This window comes from Osmerus mordax, chromosome 13, assembly GCF_038355195.1.
Source record: "Osmerus mordax isolate fOsmMor3 chromosome 13, fOsmMor3.pri, whole genome shotgun sequence".
Lineage (NCBI taxonomy): Eukaryota > Metazoa > Chordata > Actinopteri > Osmeriformes > Osmeridae > Osmerus > Osmerus mordax.
The window spans coordinates 1,967,239-1,991,144 of record NC_090062.1 but is presented as its reverse complement, the minus strand read 5'-3'; the positions used below and the strand labels follow the sequence as shown (position 1 = coordinate 1,991,144).

Genomic DNA, 23,906 nt, shown 5'->3' with positions numbered 1-23,906 from the left:
TCTGGGTCCTGAATGCCATAACGGACACTGGCCAAAGTCATCAGAGCACAATGACAACATCTCTCATGTCTTCTACCAGGCCATTACTAAACACACTAAGACATTCCATGTTTCCTCTGTCAGTTTGAATATAACAATGTCCACTTACAAAGGTTATTTGACACCAACAAAAATGAGTTTGCTCATTCTGAAGTTGTGCAATATTATTATTCATAATATTGCACAACTTCAGAATGAGCAAACTCCTACTTCAGGATGCTCTGAAGTAACTTCTGAACTGCTCTGAATGAGTGAAGGTGGCTTTGCTTGTGGTTGTGCTTTGCTCGATGCAATAACACGTTGTAATTCCATTACATAAATGATCTAGGACAAAAGATATAGAAATCAGATATAAAAACTTGTGGTTCAGCTGATGAGAAGAAAGGGGGGGGGGGAAGAAAGAAAAAAGATGGACAAAAGCACATTGTTGTTGTTACATTAATCTGGATACAAGAATGGGAATTTTCCTCCTCATTATGACCAAGCTGCTGGGCAGGAGGCTCTGGTTTCTCTCCCCTACCGTGCCCTGGCACCCCTGCAGCATCCCCACGGAGACGGCTTCCTCGCCGTGATGAGCTTTTGACAGGTCTCGAAGCTGCCCGCTTAATGGCGTGCCAGCCCAGACGTGGGGCGGCCGGGACGCTGGCAGCTTCTTGGCCCGCTCCGAGCTCCGCGGGCCTCAGCCCATTTCGCCTCCTTCTTTTTTCTCCCTCCGCCTTTTCTCCCTGCTGCCTCACGATTGTTATGCAAAGTTCTCCAAGCAACAGTTGTGGGAGTCCTCGCTCCGGCACAGATGCAGGCCCTAGATTTCATACTGGGGAGGGTTTTTCTCGCCCCTCCTGGTTGATTCATAGATGTGGATCCCAGAGCGGTGGCCTCCGCAGGTGCTGGACTGTGGTCCACTGGGGGCCACACTGGGGACATCCACCCACCACACCTCCGAGCAGCAGGGCCTCACGATCTGGAATTGAACACTATTATGTCAGTTCCCAACTGCGAATGACAGCTGACAGCTGTTCAACAGCATTCATTCATACATTTTGACACTAGTTCCCCTAGTACACCATCATACCGGGTATCGTCATAGATTTCCTGAGAGTTGTGTTTTTCTTGAGTCCATTAAATTGGCTATTAACTAATTGGCTAATTACAGTATTTCAAGTGGAGCATGTGGAATAACAAAAAATTGGTTGTCCACAGTTGAAGGTTGGAGATAACAGGGTAAGAGGATTACAGTAAACAAAGTGGTGCTACTGCCATCTTGTGTGGAAACTTGGAGGCTACATGCAGAAGGCAAACAAACCTCTGTGGTCCATCTGCCTGAGGTGGTTTGAATACATCATCGTAATTAATTACAGCCATATCATCTATTTCCCTATGTAATCAGGGATACAGCTTCTGTAAGGTAAACATTGTTCCAGGCAAAACTAACATAGACTATCAGGGCAAAGTCTTGAATCACACATACTTATCCAGAATAGACTGTAGATATGGACATATCTATGAATGCCATGACACAGACACAAAGGCATGCATATGCTTTGAATTATCTTCACCATTCACACGCCAGTTTGTTTACAGTCATGGATAAAATATTAAAGCAAAATACTGTTAAAGTATAAATAAATAAATAAATAACAGCATCATAGTGAAGGGAATATTTGGTCTTGGCCTGAAGAGAGAGAGATTCAGCTAGCTCTGTCTCTGTGGGTGTGCCATGATAGGATCAACACCAGCCGGGGAATTCGGCGGGCTCTTATTGTCTGCATGTGGTGTTGATGGCAAGGCAGCTGCAGACACTTCCAGGACTGTTGTGGCCACGCATGATGACTCCTCTTCTGGAATATATGATGACATAAACAACCATCTTCCTTTCTGCTGCTGCTGCTGCCTCTCTCACACGTCGTACTCTAAACTCTTGATGAGAGTTAGAGGAGAGCACTGGGACCTGGACTTGGTGTGGTGTCTGTCATACGGGCTCAATGACCTGGTCTGTTTCAAAGAAACATGTCCACAGATGCAGCAGTATTAACACTTAATAAACTGTCAACGTCACCATTACAGTATCATGAGCATGGCATTGCCAGGTCAACAATTGGAGGGACACATCCACATGGGGAGAGACATGGACATTATGTCATGTACATTTACATTTAGTCATTTAGCAGACACTCTTATCCAGAGCGACTTACAGTAACTACAGGGACATTCCCCCCGAAGCAAGTAGGGTGAATTGCCTTGCCCAAGGACACAACGTCATTTGGCACTGCTGGGAATCGAACTGGCAACCTTCAGATTACTAGCCCGACTCCCTCACCGCTCAGCCATCTGACTCCACACAAAACAACTGTGGTAGACCTACTGAAGGGTCAAGGGACAGTAGACACAAAGCCAGACCCAGAAGAATGTCTGGCCCTTCTATCTGCTTCACATGCGTCACCATGTGAAAATGTAGAAGTAACACCAGTCCTACAGCACCAACTCAATGAAAACATTTGATCTGTTATCAAAACACTGACATTTTCTAACCTGCTTTGAGGTATGTCTTCCACGCATTGGGATTTATTATGAAAAACATACCTCAAGCAAATACCACAGAGTAAAAAAAAAACTTAAAAAAAACAACCTCTACATCATAAAAAGAAAAACATATTGACGTGTACAATTCATCAACAAGGCACGTATCAAAATACAAATGAATTAAACCCCCAAAATCTGGAATGCATAATTCAATTTGGACCTGGTAAGAAAGTGCAGAGCTGTTACTAATTGGAATGAGAGATAAACTGAAACCTTATCTGCAGAATCATGCTTCTGAGAGCTGCATTATTTCATATCCCTTTTGCATATCCGAAGTATGTGCTTGGAAAAAAGGACGAGAAAAACATAAGTGGAGTGAAAGGAAAAAAGCAAATGACCTCACGACTGTGTAACCTGGCAAACATAATGCAATCATTCCTCTGAGAGTCCAAATTGAGCTTAGTGCCAGTCTATACATCATATGTTCACTGCAAGACGGGGCTGAGACTGGTCTTTGAAGAGGCAGTTTTGAAATCATATGCCATTTTCCCTCCCAAGTCCAAATTATTCCTTGTCCCCGGAGACATGTGATTTTGGACTTGCATTTGGAGTAAATCACTTGCAGACTACCTCATGAGCGGTTTATTAATCTGAAGGAAGGGGTGTGGGATTCACCACAAGTATAAACAACCTCCAAAACGAACAACTTAAAGACTCTGGCCATAGGACGCATACTTGGTTCCAGCTCAGCCATATCAACGTGCTTGTGAGTGATAGCACGGGCCGGATACCATGGAGAAAAGCTGCAGGGGAAAAAAAGCACCCCATAATTGGTAACAGTCTCCACATTTATGTAAGCAAGGTAGGCCTTAATTAATCCCAGTACGGGGAAGATCCTCTCTGCAGCTCGCTGACATATTTATTATTGGACGTCTGAGCAGTCTTTCTGGAGTCCATCAGACACTATGTCTAAACACAGCAGCCAGATGGTGTTTTTTCCAGCGCAGCTCCCACCAATGCCTCGGCAGCAATTACCAGAGGTTATCAAGGAGCATCAACCACTAGGCTCAGACCCACGTGAATTCTGCCTCATTCCCCCCCCCCCCCGAGCTCCACCTCAATCACTTCTCTTTTATTCCTCATTAAAATTCCTGAATCATAGGCCTCTAAAAGTAAAATGTTCAGTTAGAGGTTCAGAAAGACTTGGAATTGATGTGTTGGGAATGGGCATGGCTGTTTGGGAAGAGGTTTAATGTTGCTGGCACTCCTTATCAGCATTAGTAAAGCTGAGAAATGATACTTGCCATATGTCACGTCAGACTGCTGCCATCCCATCAAACTCTGCCATTACCAGCAGTAACACGATCCAAATGCAATCCAGATGTATTTCAGCCATTGGGCCGATTCCATCAAGCTTCGATATTTCACTACCCTTATATTAATCTTCTAAAGCGTGTCAGAGATTTCTCCACTGATAACTTCACAGGCTTAAACGACGGCTGAGTCATTGCTCTCATCAAATCAGAGCAGGGTTAACCAAACATTCTGCTGGAAGATGTCAGCACACCGGTTGATCACCAACAGCAATTAACAATCAAGCATTAATCAGAGTACTCAAATGGAGATGTAATCACAAGATGTAAAGAACCCTTTGTTTGTATACAAAAAAGTAATAATAAAAAATATTTATTTCACAAGTCCAACATCCACAAGTACAGAATATCGTCGGTTTTCAGTCTTTTGGATAAATAAACCACATGCCTCACAATACTGTACAGCAGCCTCAACATATCACATTCTTTTGTGTAAGGGGATTTTACAGACAATCCTTCTACACAGCCACCGGATGATCACTGCATGAGACTCACACAGCCCAAAGTGAGGACCCTAGAGCAAGTGTTGATGCTGACACGGCACAAGTGACAACTCTAAATCACCAAAGATTAAAGGCCTTTAACCAAGTCTGTCTCCATTCACCTCCCTGAGCTTAAAGTCTGGAACACCCACTTCGCTGGTCCTCACTTTACAACAAGTCCATGAGCATCTCCTCTGAGGCTGGCTGCCTTTGTACTGATAAATCCCTGCTGGCCCTGATGCAGGGCCCAGAGCCTGTCATCTCGGGGTCATGGGTCAGGCTACCCACCTGCCCGCCCTCCCGGCACCGGCCCCCCAGGATTAGTCCTCATCTGAGTCTTCGTCATCGTGAACCTCCCGGTAGACAGCCAGGGGGCCCCCTTCTGGGCTGTAGCTGCCCATACTGATCCTCAGCCCGTCACACAGCTTCTGGGCTGCCAGTTTGGCCTGCAGCTCCTGGAATCAAAACGACACTGACTGAGCAGGAGCGACACTTCATCAAAAGCTACCCGCTCCAAACGCAGGTATATCTCTGTCGATATACCAAAGCACACGCTATGTCGAGGTCATGTCAGATGATTGCACATGTAGCAGTGTTTCTTTATGACGGTGACGACGGCGTGTGTTTGAACCGTCGGTGGGTGCGGTGCGTGTGCCTCTCACCAGTTGTTTCTTGGTCTGATCCTGCAGCAGACAGGCTGACTCATGCAGGGACAGCATCTGGGCAGGACTGTGGTGCAGAGGGGGAAGCCTGGCTGCGGTGATGTCATTTAGGTGCTTCCTGTCCCGCTCCCTCCGGACTTCGGCAGAGAGCGGAGACGGAATAAGGCCTCCGGTGGAAGGGCCGGGGGACAGGGACCCTGAAGGGGAGACGTCGGCTCTTGGGTTTAGCGTTCTTTGAAGATAGAGAAAGGAGATCTTTGTCAAAATATATATCACTTCCTCAAAAAGGACAGAAAAAAAGCCTATAGACCCTCATCTGGGGCATTCATCATCTTAATAAACAGCTCTACTTAAGAAAGACACACTCCTTTGACACACAGCAATTCAACGTGTACTCACTGATTAGGTTTGAATTTGTGCTTTTTTGTCTCAGGGTTCTTTTCATTCCTCTCCACCAGTTCTGTATAGTGAGTTTTTTTCATTGGCTGGCCTCCAGAGAAGGGGTTAGCATTAGCTACAGGGCTGTTGGATACGTCTTTGGAGGATCCACTGGAACCCACGGTAGTGGGATCAGACAGGCTGACCCTCTGCAAGGCCTCGGCTAGGTCACTCTCTTTTGGACTGTCGGAGTTCTGAGGGAACCCAGTATTGCCAGCAGGACTGGTTTCTATGGCTACTACAGCGCATAAATAGGAGGCAGTGTTGTCTTGCTGGCTGAGGACAGTTGGCTGCATATGGGGTGACAGGGGGGATGTGTCCATGTCCTGGACCCTCCCCAAGGCTGCGTCCCCACCCTGTCGGCCCTGTTGGGATGTTTCAGGTTTGTTGTGGACAGAAGGTGCTCGCTGTGTGAGAGCCTGCTGGTATTTGGACTGTAACTCTGACCTGACAGATGCCAGCTTGTCCTGTTTGCTTTCCTCTTCTTCATTGTTGATCAGAGCAAGACGAACTCTCTCTGCAAAGTCTAAGATTTTTCTACCTTTGTCTGGAAGGGTCTGTATGAAACGCCTGTGAATAATAAAAATAAATCGGTCAGTCTGCTGTTCATATAAATATATAACGTTAGCTAACTATCTTGTGAGACATTCATCGACACAGTTGCTATCTAAGATAGCTAGCTAACTGTAACTGTATGTTACATAGGTTGGCTGCTGATGTTAGATTCTGAAGTGGTTTGTAGCATTATGATGCTATTAAATTGTTCAAAATAGGTTACTACTACTACTTAAATACAGTTTCGTAGCTGTCTACTGTACTCACTTATTGGACAGTAATTTCTCTTGCCGTGATAGCAATTCACAAAGTTCTTCCTTGCTCTTGTTCCTTAGATCCCCCACTTGTCCCTGACGTTCTGTCCACGATGAGGACATTGTTTCTCGAACTCACAAATACACTTTAAAAAATACTTTATCCCGATTTAGGTATTATTTCTATGACATTTTACACACGATTTACACATGATACCGCTAAGTCAGTGTTTATGTGCTACTTCTTTCTTTCATGGTTGTTGACAACTGCGCAGACCTGACAACCGGAATCAGGAAGTGACGACTTTTAAACGCGCTTATCATTTCCAATGATTGAATTATTATTGAAAATGTTTTTAAAATACTCACTTGAGAAAACAATTTAGTTTTTACTGCAACAAGCTGTGATTTTGTCAAGCGCATAACATAGTTTGAATTGTATCTAAGTGAATACATCAGACTAGACGGTCAGTGCTTACTCGTGAATCGACAGCGCCTCTCAGTGTTTATTCTGGAGTTATAAACAAAATAGGTCTCAGACAAAAGCAATCACTAATGGGATAGTTTTATTAGGTTTTTAAAGTACACTGATTTAAACAATTCACTGGAAATGTCTCATTCAGAAAGGCACATCATAGACCTCTAGCTTCTTGGTTCATCAACACCTCTTCAACACAGTCCTGGCAGTGTAGACAAAATCTACTAATTTCGTTAGACTTTATGCAATTAATTGGCTCAGGAATGGCAGTTCCTTAAAGACATAGGTAGTCCTTTTGTAGGCCTATCCACCCATATTAACTTAGGTAATATTCATTTTGCAGGAAAAAGTAAGAGATTCCCACAACCAATGTTGGGTATCATTAAGCAAGCTTTTAACAAAGGCACAACATACTGTATATTTCATAAATATTTAGTATACATATATGAGGGATTAAGAAAATAATAATTATGTTTTGAGAAAAATTGCAGAAAAAGATGCATTATAAATATAAACCTTTACAAACATGAAAGTACATTCACTGTCAATAGATTTTCACTATTTACAGCCTATACAGAATACTCCCATCGTGATTTACAAAGCAGTGCAAACTGTGCTCCACCCCAGATATCAAACAATACTGTATGATTAGCTACTCTATATTAATCTTTGCTGTTATCTCCATAAGTCTCATGAAAGGAGTGTAGATACGACTGGATCTTGCTGGAGAGCAGGGTGGGCCTGAAGTAGGCTTCTCCTCACTGGAGGCCGTGTCTGAGGTTTGTACTGAGATGTCTTGGTCGGGGCCCGACTGCACTGGGCTCAGAGGGGCAGATTCGGACAGCTTTGGACTTGTCAGAGTTCCACGGGACCTTGGAGGACTGGACTGCAGGGACCGGCTGTACTCACAAGGAGAATACCTCAGTAAACTAGACTGCAGTCTGCTGGGTGGCGGAGGACCTGGCTGGTGTGTTCTGGAATGGAGCTGGATTGATGAAGGCTGAGCTGGTCTATGCCTGGGTTGGAATTGGGCTGGGGAGGGCAGGAATTCCGGGTAAACATGGGGGGGCTGGAAATCAGGCTCATCATCCACCCTCATCGCCTCAGGTCTGTGGAAACAGGATCAGACGTAGCAATAAAACTTCCCTTCAGGAGTGTTAGCAGACACAGAGGAAGAAGGCACAGTTGTTGGTGATGTTTACCTGGGGAGCAGATTGCAGCCCACTCCTATCTCTCTGGTTTGCACTACTTCTTTTGGAGCACTCTGCACAGACATAAAATACTTCAAGTTGTCTTCTAACTCATTATTCTAGGAAGAGAAAAAGATCAAAGGACAGAGTCAGAACAGCTCAAGGCACAAGCAAGGTGAACGTGATGTCACTTTGAGTGTGACGGTAAAATGAAGTAAAATAAAAGTACATGCAGACCAACACTCAGAGAGTTGCAGTAAGGGGTAGTTTTCATGACCAGGCAAAACTAAACCACACCACACTGGGCCACAACAAACTACGCTACAACACATTTTATTGGACAGTGTCTGCTTGTGTCACCATGTTGTTTTACCTCACACTCCACAATAGCGATTCTGTCCAAAAGCTCTGAGATGAACATGTCCTTCTGTGCCACTTTAGCTCGTAACGATTCAACCTAGACATCGGTCAGAAAAAAAGAATCATGTGATACTTAAAAACTAAACTGAAGGTTATGTTTTTGAATTAATGTTTTGACATGGTAGATGGCCCGCACCTCCTCTATCATGCCTTTGACCTTCCTCTGCTGGCAGAAGACCATGTCGTTCAAGTGCTTTATCCTCTCCTTGAGCTCTGATGCCTCTTCTTCAAGCTTCTGAGACCTGAGGACACATTGGCAGTCTGTCAACTCTTTGAATTCACTGTGCATCACACAATAAGTTTAGTATCTGCACTGGCTCTATAATGGTATGAGGATTCCTATGTAACTGTACAGTTGTGATTTTCTCATGGGTTTGTATTTGTACCTCTTGGAAGCTGATAAATTTGTTTTGTCTGTGAGTTCCAGCGAGTGAAGACGTTGTTCACACTCCTGCAGTTTCATCTGAAGATGGCCCTTTTCCTGTGACAGTCCCAAATGACAACATGTCATTTTGGTATATTGCACTGAACATCCTCCTCGGTATTGTTGTGCCGATCTTACCTGTCCCATGCAGTCCAGCAGGCGCTCAACCTCACTAATCCTCTGGTCTCTCTCAGCAATCTTGGCCTCTAAGATCTTCGCATTCCTCTCGGCCTCCTCCAGTCGCTTCACGTACTCATCAATTTGGGCCTGTAACATTAAGGTTAAAAAATATCACTGACAGACAGGTTATTATTTTAACCACTAGAGGGAGTGTTACATGTTAATATTCTCAGTCTTGCACACGGACACATTGTCAAGATAGTAGATAGAAGCTGCCCTGCTTTAAAACATTGCCTGCAAGTAAGGCTTCATGATTAATATATCTTGACGTATATACTAACATATATATACTATATATAAATCACATAAATTATCCTAAGTCATGTACCTGAAGGTTCTCAATCTCCTCTCTGTGTTTTCTCTGCTCCTCCCTCAGTCTCTCCTCGTGCTGCTTCTGCAGCCTGGCTGTCACATCTTGCAGGGCCTGGCTGCTGGTCTGCTGGGACGTCTCCACCTGCACAGCCCACAACTTGATGTTTAGACAAAGCATATATGTACAATCTCATATCATGGTGAAAGGAAGAGAGCATAGTGTGAAGGGTAATTGTTGTCACTTTACAGTCAAATTCATTTCGTTATAGCATTGCGTGTAATGCTCTGTCAAGTCTGATTTCACAGTTGTATTCCGTGAGACAGAAAACTGCGTGCATGACCTGTCACTCATTGTTACATGAAATTCAAACTGAATGTCCAGAAATCAGGGGAGATATTGAGGCCCATCGGTTAAAGAATGAGGAGAGTTGGGGAGAGAAGATTAACGTTGGATGACTGAACCAGAGCGTGAAGCAGATGAAATCAAGCACAGAATAAGGAGACTGAAAGAGACAGAAATATGATTTCACCCTGCAGTAGATGATTCAATGTTAGAACTGGAAACAGATCATACTACTTGAGCAATGCAAGGTATGACATGTTAGGGACCAAGAGGTTACCTCAAAGTCAGGTAGAAATATCCCGCACTAGTACGGATGGAATACGCGTATAATTGAATTGACTGTATTTGAATGCACTTGTTGGTGCTACGTGGTGTATGTCTGTAACCACACTTTCATTGGATGTATTATTTGTGGCAGCCTTTCTGTCCAAGATAAATATCCCTAGGGACAAACAAAGTAATCTTGTTGATCTCGTTCTATTTAAAGCTATATTGTAATAAATAACTCAGGACTTCTTGTATGTTTGCCCATTAGTTGGCTGTGGAATAACAAGTTCCACCATTTGTTCGTTGTTCCACAGCAACAATAAAAAAATTATACTGTGGAACAACCTAGAGAGATGCTGATAGCATCTTTAAAAACAAGGCTCCCCTATTTGAACATATCTCTGTGATTATCATCAATGGTGAGAATGTTGACAATGAAGAACCGAGAGAGGCATTTGATGAATATGACAACACTACTTGCATATGTGTCATGACTAATGACATAAGCATGTACTTGGGTTTCGACTTAATGAACTTAAAGAGGTACAAGGTTGCCCAGAAGGCTGCTGACGAGACAAACAGGAAGATCAACAATGAATCCATGCGGGTCGCACCCAAAACAAACGTGCCAGGTCAGCTCAAGCACAAGCAGAGGGAAATACTGTGTGCAGGATACCGGTGAAGCGGCCTACACTGCCCATTTGATATTTTATCCCTGCTGACCTTAAGGCTCAGAGCCCCTCTGTATATATTTGAAAAACATCCAGATAGTCCAGCTGAGGTATAAGACATCCAACCATCGAGTGGGAAAAATTTGTTTTCCAGTCCATGAAAAACCAGTCAGCCTACGTTCAGCACATCACAAAAAACATGAACTTCATATTCACAGCTGCTGTATTTGGTGCAACACCTGTGCACAAGGATGGCACTTAGCATCCCTAGTCAGTTATGCGACAGCTTGCTGTCCACATGCAGAGCCATAAGTCTCTTCTTCTGCTGTTCATTCAAATATTTACATATCAGAGGTTGTTAGGGTTAGAGTTAGGGTTAGGGTCAATGTCCACAGGGTGTTAGTACAGTATGGTATGTGTGCAGCATTACCTGTAGTTTAAGCGTGCGGTTCTCAGCCTCTGTAGCCACCAGCTGTCTTTCCTTCTCTCTCAGCTTTTCCTCAGCCTTCTCACAGGAGCTGCGCAGGTTCCTCACCTCATCCCGCTTGTCTACACGGTTCTGGCAGTTCTCCAGGATGGATTTCTGCAAAGGAACCTACTTTTCATTCCTCAAACCCATCCAGAATATCATGTCATATAAAAGTCATATGGGGAAAGAAACAAATTGTGTAAAAGAAATAAATTGCTTGTTCTGTCATTAAAAATAAAATGTAGCTTTCTGTTGGGTCATAAGCCTCTACAAAGAGCTATGTGGTCGAATTGTGTGTGACAAGTTCTCAAATGCTGTGTGCTGAGATGGGGCAGTGACTGGCCCGTCTATAAATGCTGTACCTGCAGATCGATGTTGGAGGATATGAGGGAGCTGTTCATCTGGTCGAATGTCTCCATAGCTGCTGTTCTCACCCTCACCTCGGCCTCCAGACTCCGCCTCTGGGAGTTTGCCGACTGGAGAGACAGGCCGGAGCAATCATACCCCCCACATCTATTCATGGTTTAGTGTCTAGCTACATGTTTAGAGTAAATTACAGACCTTTACTATCACTTTCTGTGTAGTCGTAAGTACAGGATTGTCTTACCCTGATTTCTTGAGATAGTTTCTCCATTGACTGTTGCATTCCTCCAAACTGGCCATACATCCGCTCTCTGACCTTCTCCAAGGAGTCTCTCACCTGTGGGAAACAGAGACAACACGGATATGAAGTCCCACATCCTCAGTGCTTCTATCAGGCTAGATCAAATCCATAGGATGTGAGTGGTGCCTGCCATGTGCTAGCATGCTAATAGTAAGTAGGGCAGGGCTGGCAGGAGTACCGCAGGCCACAGCTCTGTTTGTTCACAATCCTTAACTAGAATCAGGCTCATCCCTGTCTCCTGGTCTCCACCACTCACCTCCTTGATGTATCTCATCTCATCCCTCAGATGATTGACAGACCACTCGCACGCCATCACTTCCTGTTGTTTGTCGGAGCCTGTCCTCTGCACCACTCCGTACACCTTGGGCCCTGGCTGCTGCGGCGTCTCTTGCACCCCATTGGTCACCGCTCCGAGGTGCTGAGGGAGACAGGATCGCCCCGCTCAGGTTTCTGAGGCACACTCCACTGGGCTAGAGTCTGTGTGTGCCTGCCTGAGAGTTTGTGCGTATGTGTGTACGTCTCTATGTGTGTGCATGTGTGTGCCTATGTGTGTGTGTTTGTGTACCTGTGCAGGCTTAGGTATTTCAAGTATTGCTGCTGAGCAGTCTAAACTGGAGGTTGGGGACCAGTGACTACAACAGTGCAGGGTGCAGCGAGGGTGTCGTGTTTCTGCAACCCAGTACATGAGCTCCAGCTGTCCCCCTTTTGTTTCTCTCTGAAACAGGGCCTGAAGGAGCACAGGTGTGTTCCCACACTATATCAGCATCAAGACGTACACAGGGTCACTGTGTGTCATTTATAACCTGAGGAATCCATTGACTTACACAGATATGGTTGCCGTCTCACAGATAAAAACAGTGAGGTGTTAATATTTGATCAGTCTCGTTTTGTGAATGAAACAATGTGTTCTCTATACTTTGGATCAGTCATTCCGTCCGCACACGCAAGCACACACCCGCGCATCACTGCTCTACATTATTTAACAACACTGGAGCCTGCACAATGACCTTCCCCAAGCCACAGAACAGCATGACCAGGGGACAGAGAACGTGTGTGCCTCTGACTGGGCCAGGCAACATCAGCTCTGTGAGCTGGTATGTCATAATATGCATCCATACTGTACATTATGACATACCAGCACAAAATGCTCAGCATTGCCCCTCCTCCATACAGCATGTGTAAGAAGTCTGCAAGTGTGCAAGACCTTTGCATGAAACTTGAATTCAGTAAGTTGACGTGAACCGAAAGTTCAGCAGGAGACTCTGTACTTTAGAGCATGTCAGTGATCCGCCAGGGTGTGGTTCTCTACCTGTTCAGGTGACTCCCTGCCCGCCGGTCTCTCTCTCTGGATCAAGCCATTCTTCTTTCGTGTCCCATTGACAACTTTTTCCTTCTCTCCTCCTACTTTCTGCTGAGAAACAGAGCAACACACAGTATCTGTGTCAATGCATTTTTCCAAACATAAAAGTCCAATAACTCTTTATTTACTCTCTTCTTTAAATTACATTTACACAGAAAATGTCATGGTTATTACTATTATATCTAGTCCATATTAGAATGGTAGAATATAGAAATCTGGGATGAATACTGCAATGCATTTGCAAAGCATTTATTTATAGTATCAAAAATGATCACCTGTCATTTGAATAGTCAGTCTGATTTGAGTCATTACACAGTGTTTCCTAGCAATGTCCACACATTGGGTGTTGTAAGAGCTAGGGAATAGATGTTAGCACGCTCTTAAACCCGATAACAGGGCTTCAGAGAAAGATGTCTGAATTTGATATCTATATAAAAATCTTTCTATGAAATGAGCGGGACGTATATCTGCACAGTAAATTTGAGCCAAGACTTCCAATCAGTCAGGAGAGAGGAGGTCAGTGGAGGGGAGAGGCGAAATGGGGGAAAAGGTAGCAGTCTCTCCAGAGGAGATAAGAGAGGAAGAACTACAACAATGACGCCAGTGTTGTTTCATGGCTTAATCTGCTGGATAGAGCTTTCTACACCACACAATCCACGAGCAGTCTGACCAGAAATGATGAGGCTTCCTAATTGGCTATGTGAATTCTAACAGATGGGATAGAAGAATGGCCCTCATTATGTTTTATGGCTGTGTAGTACAATACACACACTCACAATGAGGTCATTATGGCAGTACTGCGTGCATATATCCCATACTGACGATGACAGAACTAATATTTGAATGTTTGCAGAATATGTAATATTTTTACCAGAATCTTTGACTGAAGTCAAACAGTGTCCATTAATCCACACAGATATGTTCATGTTGTTCCAAAAGGACTTCAACCTGCTCTAAGGTACCACTGGAAAACTGTCTAATTTGATCATGGAAAGGCGGATGAAATATACAAAAAGACAAGTACATATTTGGATGTCAGATTGATCTCTATTCTCACAGTTGACATGATATCAGTGAGTTTTATCACAAATAACTGTCTCATGCAAGACTAGTTCCACAGGCTGAATGCCTCCTTTCCTGTCCTCAGGACACATCCACATGGGGGAGAGACATGTACATTATGTCATGTACATTTACACATTTAGCAGATGCTCTTATCCAGAGCGACTTACAGTAAGTACAGGGACATTCCCCCCGAGGCAAATAGGGTGAAGTGCCTTGCCCAAGAACACAACATAATTTCGCACAGCTGGGAATCAAACCGGTAACCTTCAGATTACGAGCCTGACTCCATAACCGCTCAGCCACCTGACTCATTTTGTATTGCAAATATTCACCGGATGGCATTAACTTTGAAGGCACTTTTCTTTGACTAAAACCACATGTGCTGATGAAAGCTATGTGACTGCAGGCCCAGGTTTATGAAATGTGGCAGCTCCAGGCTGTTCTCATGCATAGTACTGTAGTAGATGTGTTACACCACATCCAGCCTGATGTCACTGACAGGCCTATTTCCAGCCGGTGTCAGGTTACAGGACACACCCTTCAAGATTTCATGGCAGGTCACTTTTTTGTTATTGTTTCGACTGAAAGAGAAGATCTCTGTAAGACGTCCTGGTTGTTTCCACCCTCCTTCACTTAGCTTTCTGGCCTTGCTTGTTTTAATTAGCAGTTCTTTTCTGTCTTCCGTTGTCACAGGGTTCTTAAATTTCATTCAACGCCATGTTTCATTTAAGTAATAGCTGTGCATACTGAAAGGGAGTCACCTTCAATACAAATTCCACAGTACATGAGAGACCACTTCATGTAGCAAGGGCTGTTTCAAGACTGCACAGCCTTACTTCGAAGATTCATGTTGACATGGGGAATGTCTTATGTCCCTGTCATTTTACAGTTTGATGTACTCAAGGCTAACCTGACAACAAGGTGAGGCTGAGGCACTGAGGTCACCTGCACTGGGCTCTTAGCGTGCGTGATGCCTGCTACCTGAGGAGATGAGGAAAGGTAGGGGTTGCTCTAAGGAACCCCTACCCCCATTCTTGACATGCTCATCATTTACACTGCTGATCTGTAAGAGTCTCTGAAGGTAACTGGCTGTGATGATGAATGTCATGTACAGTTTGTCCTGTCCGCTCCAGAGCATTTAGTCTTGTTAGTGCTGAGCTGCTCGTTAAGTGGGGCCTGTTATGCAGAGGGGGGCAGGGCACAGCTGGCCTCCCCCTCACTCCCCACACACAGACACGTTTTGTGTTGTGTCATCTGCGAACACCTTTGAGGCCCTTGCTGTCGGCACCTGACCCTCCTGTCCTCCGTAACCATCACGTTGGTCTCATTCCACAGCTGACGTGTCGCACAAAATAGGCAATTCAGACAGAACATGAATGTCAAACAGGAAAGGCCATTTCACAAAGACAAAACGTTTTTGTTTACTACCCCTGAAGATCTTCCACATTGGTGAAGCTCTATACTAACAGTGCCAGGACCAGACATAAGGTCAAAATGTTCATCACTTAACACTAGCCCAAGGGACAGAGATTCACAGTTTACATCATTAGCCGACTTGCTATCAGTTGAACTTTGATGGTAAGTACAAGAGTGAGGGAGGCTAGATAAATACTAACATATTCCAGGCCAAGGTACACAGAACATGTAGTACTGCTTTCTGTCACGTTCCCTGCCTCTTAGGAGAGGCTCCCAGCCTTCCCCGAACCTCCCCACAAGACCACACTGAGATGCTGTCAACCTCTTACATCACCACTTCCTAGATCTCAGCTCCATTAAAACAGAGCAATCCTACACGGTAAACATGATACTACTGCAGCTCTCAGTGTAGCTCAAGACAACTGAACTGGTTGGTTATGTGTATTGTTGGCCGCGGCACTGTAATTTACATTATAAGTCACCTCAACAGGTTTCGAAGGGGTGAGCGCACTGATCAATATTTACTCAATACACACACAATATAGAGCATAGACACAAGTGAATGTGATTTCCGTCTAATACATTCACAAACGTTTTTTCGCAGACCACTGAGCAAAACTAGAAACAGATGTGTGTGTGTACACACCCCTGTGAGGTTCAAATTGCGTAACTGGCCCAGATAACAAAAGAGCCATGAATCTCTGTTGCTCCATACCTTACTCGTTCTGTAATGTACAGGCAGTCTATGGTGTGTTGTAGCACTAGATCAAAGCATACTTTTTGCCCACATTCACACCTGTCCACCATTCGTGCTTTCATTGACTGTGTGTATGCTGTGTTTACATGAAGAAAAAAGATTGAAAGGCACAGACTGTGTGACAGTTAAAGAGGGCTGAGATAGGGAAATAATACCACATTGATTACACAGGATAGGTGGAGTGTGTGTCCATGTGAGTGTGTAAGTCTGTGTGTGTGTGTGTGTGTGTGTGTTTTGAGACTTACATTAGAGTCAGAGTGGGTGCTCATGGTCTCCTTCTGTCCATTTTCCCCAGAATGCAGTGTTAGTCTGAGACGCCGAATCGTCCTCTGATTGAAATAACAGACAAATACAGACAGACTTGTCAAAACGTTTTTCTTACAGTGAAACACTTTAGCTGATACATTTGTATTGTGGTTTTAAAGGTAATAACATGGACATGCTCACATAATTAAAAACAATATCAACTCCTGAAGCAGTTTCATGGCTAGCACTATGACTAGTGATGAAATGAACAGACTATTCATATATTTGTAGGCCATTGCACCTCTACCACAAACACATAATTAATTTACAGTGGTTGAGAAAACAACTTTTCCACACTGTATATTTGTAGCATTGATGGTAGTAAACACACACCCAAGTGCCTGAGTACCATCAGCTCAGCTAAGCTCCCAGGATCCATCCCATTATGTATTGGTAGGTAGAGGTAGGTTTCCAAACTATGTTTATTTCATCTTTAGCTGTTAGTAAAAACATGATGGCATTATCAATGAGATAAATGTAGCTCCATTGATGCATGGTATAAATATATATACAAGACATAAATCCTTTTGGATGAATTAAGTTCATTAGAAGTGAGAATGGATGTTTATGACAGTGACGTGTCTTGATAGACCTGATAAAATATACATAACAGGACTGCCTCCCAGGTTCCCAGCTTTCATTACAGACTCTCACTTTTGAACATGCCTCACTGCAAACGTGCAAATTACCACAAATCATGAAACGTAGAGCGATTAACCCTGAGATGAAGATGTCGGGAACAAATTGCCCAGGGACAAGAAAGAGACAAGAGAAGAGAGTAAGAGGAGAAATCAGGGAAAGAGCAGAGGTGAAGGGAAAGAAAACAAACTAGATTTGTCAGCTAGTGCACCAAACAACAGACTGACAAACTAGCCATGCTATTACTGTGATAAGAGACATTCAGAGTAGAGAGGGGAGAAGAAGGAGTAGAAGAGTGGAGAGGGAAGGAGGTGTGCATTCCTCGTGTCCCGTGACGGAGTCCTCATGCCCTGGCCTCTCCCCAGGGGATCATTTACCTCACTGGAAAGATCCGGAGAGTCATCGGTGGTGGTGCTGGTGACCGCTCTTGACGAGCCATAGCGAAGCATGTCTGACCCGTCCCGTCCAGTCTCTGCTCTCTCTCTCTTCCTCTCTCTGTCTCACACGCCTTCCTTCTCCTTTACTCTCTTCCTCTCACTCTCTTTCCGGTGTACTGTACAAGCTCACACAGTGACCACCTGCCCCCTGCTCCAGCCAGAGAGACACAGAGTGAGGGAGTGAGTGAAAGAGAAAGAGAGAGCAGAGGGGAATAAAGTTTCACTCTGACAGTCCAGTGCTAGATTTCCCTCTCCAGTTGATAAGGAAAAGTAAACTCCACAGTCTGTTATTCCTTGGGGTGGCAGTCAGGGTGTAGCTGTAGTTCCACTAGTCACTCCCCTCTACATTGGAGAGCTATGCTGCTGTCCCAGTCCTGGGCGGCTCCACCTGACTCCACCTGGTTGACAAGGCTGCCAGTCGCTCAGCAACCACTATGCTCCCTCCCCCCTCCTCTCTCTGTCTCTCTCTCTCTCTCTCTCTCTCTCTCTCTCTCTCTCTCTCTCTCTCTCTCTCTCTCTCTCTCTCTCTCTCTCTCTCTCTCTCTCTGTATCTCTCTGAGCATGTCATCCCATCAGACCTGTCGGGCCACATTTCAGTTGCGCCTGTGCTCCCTGACTCAGCCTTGCAGGGCAGGTGCACCCAAGCAGCCAAGGAAAGGTAGAGTACACTTTTTAAAATGGGTGTGGCACTAGGGTGTGCATAGATCGGTAATCTAACTATAACGACAGGAATCTCTGTCTGTCTGTCTGTGGCTTAATTTTCTCAAGAAAATAACTATAAATGTGCTCGCCCTCATGTTGAGCGACACGTGACAATGGACCCATGGAGCACTTAAATATGATATTCTTCCACGCATAATATGCAGGGTGATCTCCGAGACCCACCCCTCAGATCAAAAGACAAAAATGTTCATTCAAGCAGGCACTGCACCAAAGAGGAGACACGTCCATTTCACTCCATGTTGGGTCAATAGCTTAACCAGGCAGCACTGCTGCTGGTACTGTAGCAGATGGATGGTGGATAATACAGTTGAGATACAGGAGTGTTTGTTTAAACTGTTCATGTTTCATTAGGGAGGAACAAGGACAGGCATCTGTTTGCAAATTGGAGGTTTCGGTGTGTTTTTTATCTCAGGTTTGCTTTAACATGAATTGATGTTGGGAACTTTTACAATTCTGAACTCCTGAGCATCCTCATCATGAGCAAGACAGGTGCTTGGTTCAAATAGAGAAACATGAACACTTAATGACACACTCAGTCACACATTCCAACACACCTCTATGATATGTCACATTCCTGGAAAGTGACCTATCAACTAAGTCATGTGCAAACACAAACAGAAATATGTAAAATTGGTATACATTCTGTCATACACAGTGTGTACATGAACACATAAACTTACCCCCACACATACACTCTTACAGTGCACCGTCAGAAAGGTTACAATATCAAATTGAAAAGAATTTGGGTTATTGAGTAAATTATTCTCATAGTAAAAGAAGCAGAATCATTGATTTGCAACTTACTGTTAGCAATACGCTGAAGAACAAAATGTAGAAAAGGATATATCAATATACCATATTTATTTCAACAAGCATCTCAACCACCTTGCAGTGAATAGAAAGAAAATCTTGTGAAAAAACATTGTGTGGTTGGCTATGAACACAAGCATGGTTAACCAGTAACCAAAGATCAAACAAACTTCTTTGTTTACTTTTGCAATCCGCAAGCCATGCAAACCTAAATGGGCCACGTCCATTATGATATATTAGAAAACATGAACATCCAATAAAATCTCTGTTATATTTTATAGTCAGTATAATATAAGTCAGTCAAGTGTACTGATCTTGTGTTTCCCATGGAGGATAAACATTCACAGTACTGTTCTGGTTTACACCAAGCTGGTTGTACAAGAACAACTGGATTCACATGGAAGGAGTTTGTAGAGGCTACGCAGAGCTGAAAACACACAGAATGTAGCCTCCAGGAAAGAAAAGTGTAAACCCCAAATATTTCCCCTTAAATCCTGCCCGGCTCGTCAACAATATGTTAAACCTGCATGTCGTTTTCTGATCCACCTCTAACACATTATGAGTTAATTTCCTCACAATAACAAAACTATGTGTTTGCTATTAATCTCCAAGTCTGTCTGCTAAACCAATATCTTACTTTTATGTTGATATGTGTTTAGGCACACAGCTCTCAGCTCTGCCTGCTGGTTTTGCAAGATAGGTCCTGTACACTACACAAAATGTGAGTGTACTTGTGTGAGTGTTGTTGTAATGAAAAACAAAAGTATTTTCAGAGACGTCATTATTCACTATCACTATGCACGCATTGTGTTTACCTGTGTTTTGGAAACATTGCATGAGAGGAGCACTATCCCTCCTGCGGGTTTGACAGTCAAATAATATATCGCATGTTCCCTAGTGATGGACTGTCACTGTGTCACAATGACTCCTTTGTGCAGGTATCACTGAAACCTCCTCAGCTCATGGCAAACTGGTTTTTGACATTTTTGACCATATCTGATGTTAAAACTGAGTGTTGAAAGCAAATGAAAATTGTGCAGTTGAGGGACAAAAAGGAGTGACATTTTGTAATTGTTGATATACCATTAGCCGTAGATCTATTGTCAGTTTTGGTGACAGTTTCTTAATAATCAATGTAAAAAATAAGCATCCTGCATTGCATCTTTAACATTTGAATCAATGGTTGCAAAAGAGGAGACAAATTCCATAGCCCCAAAGAAAAATGCTTTTAAAAAGACAACACAATTGCCTGTAAACCATAATACATTTTTGCTGTTGTTTTTCAAGTCTGTACCTCGTTATGTATTTATTTTGCGGAGATTTCATTGCCATGGCAGAACCTTGCACTTTTGCTTCACAGCAAGAAACTCCTGGGTTTGATTCCAGCTTGGGGCACTGTTTGGTGCTCCGGTAGGTTATGTGTTTGCAGGTTCACGGGGGTTTCCACCAAAAAGATCCCCAATAAAAACATGTAAAACTGTAGATCGCTCTCTTGTCCATGATCCTGGCCAGGTAGAAGGAGAGCACTTGGACTCACAGAGGAAACATTTAATCAGTGGACACTTCTTCATGCGAGTGTGTCAGGGGCGTTGTTAGACCCTTTTTACTGGGGCACGTGCCCCAGTATAAATCTGCTGTGACCCAGTAAAATCAAAAGTTTGAGTTTTAACAATTTACTTTATTAGTTAGTGCATTAATTACAGAAGTCCAGGTGTCAGACTCGGCACACGTCAGAGGTAGGCTAAGAAAACATTACAAAACTAAAGATATCATCTTATTTTGACTAAAACATAAAAACGATATTACATGAAGCGCTCAGATGAATGCGAAAAAATGTGCGCGCTAGCATTAACTATTGATGTCCCTGCCAAAGCTGATATCAAACTTGCATCCCTGAACTCTTGTATAGAGGGTAAAGCAAGGGGAGTTTCTATATCCTAGTAGTGCATTGTGCGCAGCAAGCTTGAAAGACATAAAAAGGGATATGAATAGGGGCCTGTGCCCCAGTAGAGTTTTATGTCTAACAACGCCTCTGGAGTGTGTGTTCCCAGTGTCGCCGCTTCCTGAATGTCTGTGTCACTACTGGATGTTAAATATACTATATATACTATATAATATATAATCTAGTGACTAGCAACAAATTTGGCAACTTTCTGCTGCTTTTGCAATCTCTGTTTTCGCCGGAGCAAAATAACTAATTGTAGGCCTATAGGCTAACATAGGGTAGCTACTAAAGGAGCTACTTTCATGCTACTTTCACTCCCTTGTCATAGGAAGTCGCACAGTCTACACTAGACTGTAGAATTGGATCACTAGAGTCACTGGTATCAATCAGATGCTCTCAGATATCCTCTCTAGGACACGTTTGGCTGATCTCCATGATCAGCCAAGGCAGTACCTCTCCATGATCAGAGGTACTGCCTTGTTCATGCTTGCTTCTCCTCACTCATTCTGTGAAAAAGAATGTGTGCATATCGATAAAAAAATGGTCTATGTGGGCCCCACATGGGTTATGCTTAAAATGTATGAAGTTTCACCTATAAGATTCATTTAAGTTTGATAAACAAAACAAATTAGTTTAATTAGGGGACTGTCCTTTGTGCATGTGTGAGACCACACTCTTTCAGTCTAATAGAAGTTTCAGGAAATGTAGATCGTCTGACCTGCGATTGGGAAAAACTATAAAAATGGATGGCCAATAGGCCTATGTTTCAAACCATGACTGTTAGTTATTCAAGGTATACAGAATGTGCTCTCTTGTACATTTTGTCTAGTTAAACAGACAGAATGTGCGTTATCTTGTCAACATTTAATTAAGTAGGCTAAAAATTCGCTGAATAACCTGATCAGTTATCATACTATGTACTATGACGCAGTCGGTGATGAATATGTCAGCTTGTTGATTTAGTGACACACAGTCACGCACGCACTCACACACAGATTCCTGGTATTAAACATAGGGCCTAAATATGTCATTGTGTAGCAACAACAGAGGAGCAGAAGAATATTGATCTCCTCATCACACTGGCTGAAGTCATTCATGCTAAAAGATAGGCCAAATGAGTGTGCTTTATCTCAGAAGACTATTAGCTAGTATTCTAAAACACATTCTACTGTACCCAAAGACATGTAGGGCTAGGGAGTCAGGTGGCTAGGGAGTCAGGTGGCTGAGCGGTGAGGGAATCGGGCTAGTAATCTGAAGGTTGCTAGTTCGATTCCCGGCTATGCCAACCCAATGATGTTGTGTCCTTGGGCAAGGCACTTCACCCTACTTGCCTCGGGGGAATGTCCCTGTACTTACTGTAAGTCGCTCTGGATAAGAGCGTCTGCTAAATGTAAATGTACTATTTTAGCCAAACATACTCTACTGTACCCAAACACTGTTTTACCCAAACACTACTGTAGCCAAACAGACTATTTTACCCAAAGACACTAATAAGGCCTAATGCAACAAGTGCACAGTGCAGATGCAGTCAGTGAGTAAGATGTCAGTGATACACTGGAATTAAAGATAGAGTGTGTGATGCAGTTGGTGATGACAATTTTTCTCAGTGGCTTTGGTACCTATTTCTCAGATCACAAATGAAATTCTCAAAAGTACTTATTCAGCCTCCACATCATCTAGTCACTTATGCTCATCATAAAAGTCATTTATGGTCATGAGATGGACACCTGCAAAATGTCAGCTTTGCACACTGCCCGGTCTTCAAGCTAACAGTTCCACTACAGTCCCCCTAAAATCAAATCACACACTAAAACTTGCGCACACACACACAGATTCCTTGCATTATAGTATAGATCTGATGACGATGTACAGTGCCAGTTGCAGCTCTCGCTTGTGCAGTAGTCTACATTCAATCAGTGAGAGGTGTTTTGTTTGATTGATTTGATTGATTTAAAGGAAGACTGAATGTGGTAGGCTAAGTGCAATGGCACACGAGTCAGACATTTAATTGGTTTGAAGGGCTGCTGAGGAGAGGTGTGCATGTAGAAAACTAGAATGTGAAATTGCTTTAGGTTTATTACTGTGTCTTACACAGCCCTTGACAGCATATAATCCCCTCTGGTTTGTAAGGCAACAGTTGTCCTCGTCTCATTCCCCATTATCTACAAACACAACTCATAGTCCATAGCAAATCAGAGTGTCAGGCAACACAAACATTATTCATAAACAGTTAGAAGACCTGAGCATACAGTTTACAACTGAAGTAAAACACTGCAGTATGTCCTATATACATACAACAGCTAGAGGGCAGCAGAGCATCAATAACTTTAAATAAAGTCAAAAGTAATATAAAATGTAATGTTTCCAAATAAAATATCATAACTTAAACATATGGGTTAGGGTAGGGTCACATATTTTTCTTAAGTCCATGTATATACATGGGAAAATAACTCAGATGAAAGTATACCTTTATCAAATCAGAGAAACATTTCAAGCATTTTAGAGTCAGAAACACATTCTCTCATAAGCCTTTAAGACGACGATCACGATGTGTGAAAGTTTCAAAGATTCAGAAGCATGACAGTATCTTACTTCCATCTATCTCCATTATTTTCTCCCTCCATTCACTCTGCAAGAGGTCACCCAAGAATGGGCACTCTGTGAAACTTCAACAAAGCCCCTCCTCCCAGAGCCCCCCCCACTGCAG

The 23,906-nt window shown here is 43.4% G+C and overlaps 2 protein-coding genes across 8 annotated transcripts; both read right to left on the bottom strand.

Moving 5' to 3' along the window:
- Positions 1-4,229: 4,229 nt before the first annotated feature.
- polr2m (RNA polymerase II subunit M) lies at positions 4,230-6,557 on the bottom strand. The gene is made up of 4 exons (XM_067249368.1): positions 6,337-6,557; positions 5,476-6,084; positions 5,077-5,308; positions 4,230-4,869 (listed from the first exon to the last, which is right to left on the bottom strand). The coding sequence occupies exons 1-4, from the start codon at positions 6,444-6,446 to the stop codon at positions 4,735-4,737; spliced, it is 1,086 nt and encodes a 361-aa protein (XP_067105469.1). The 5' UTR covers positions 6,447-6,557; the 3' UTR covers positions 4,230-4,734.
- Positions 6,558-6,885: 328 nt separating this feature from the next.
- Positions 6,886-18,049, bottom strand: myzap (myocardial zonula adherens protein). 7 transcript variants are annotated; one of them, XM_067249361.1, is made up of 15 exons: positions 17,662-18,049; positions 16,585-16,668; positions 13,051-13,152; positions 12,307-12,468; positions 11,998-12,159; positions 11,685-11,777; positions 11,440-11,553; positions 11,039-11,203; positions 9,344-9,469; positions 8,974-9,102; positions 8,798-8,892; positions 8,548-8,653; positions 8,365-8,448; positions 8,004-8,110; positions 6,886-7,910 (listed from the first exon to the last, which is right to left on the bottom strand). In XM_067249361.1, the coding sequence occupies exons 1-15, from the start codon at positions 17,731-17,733 to the stop codon at positions 7,454-7,456; spliced, it is 2,058 nt and encodes a 685-aa protein (XP_067105462.1). In that variant the 5' UTR covers positions 17,734-18,049; the 3' UTR covers positions 6,886-7,453. The 7 variants fall into 7 exon arrangements, with proteins under 7 accessions (XP_067105462.1, XP_067105465.1, XP_067105464.1 ...); XM_067249364.1 differs by having other exon boundaries at positions 8,004-8,065; XM_067249363.1 differs by having other exon boundaries at positions 11,039-11,191.
- Positions 18,050-23,906: the final 5,857 nt, after the last annotated feature.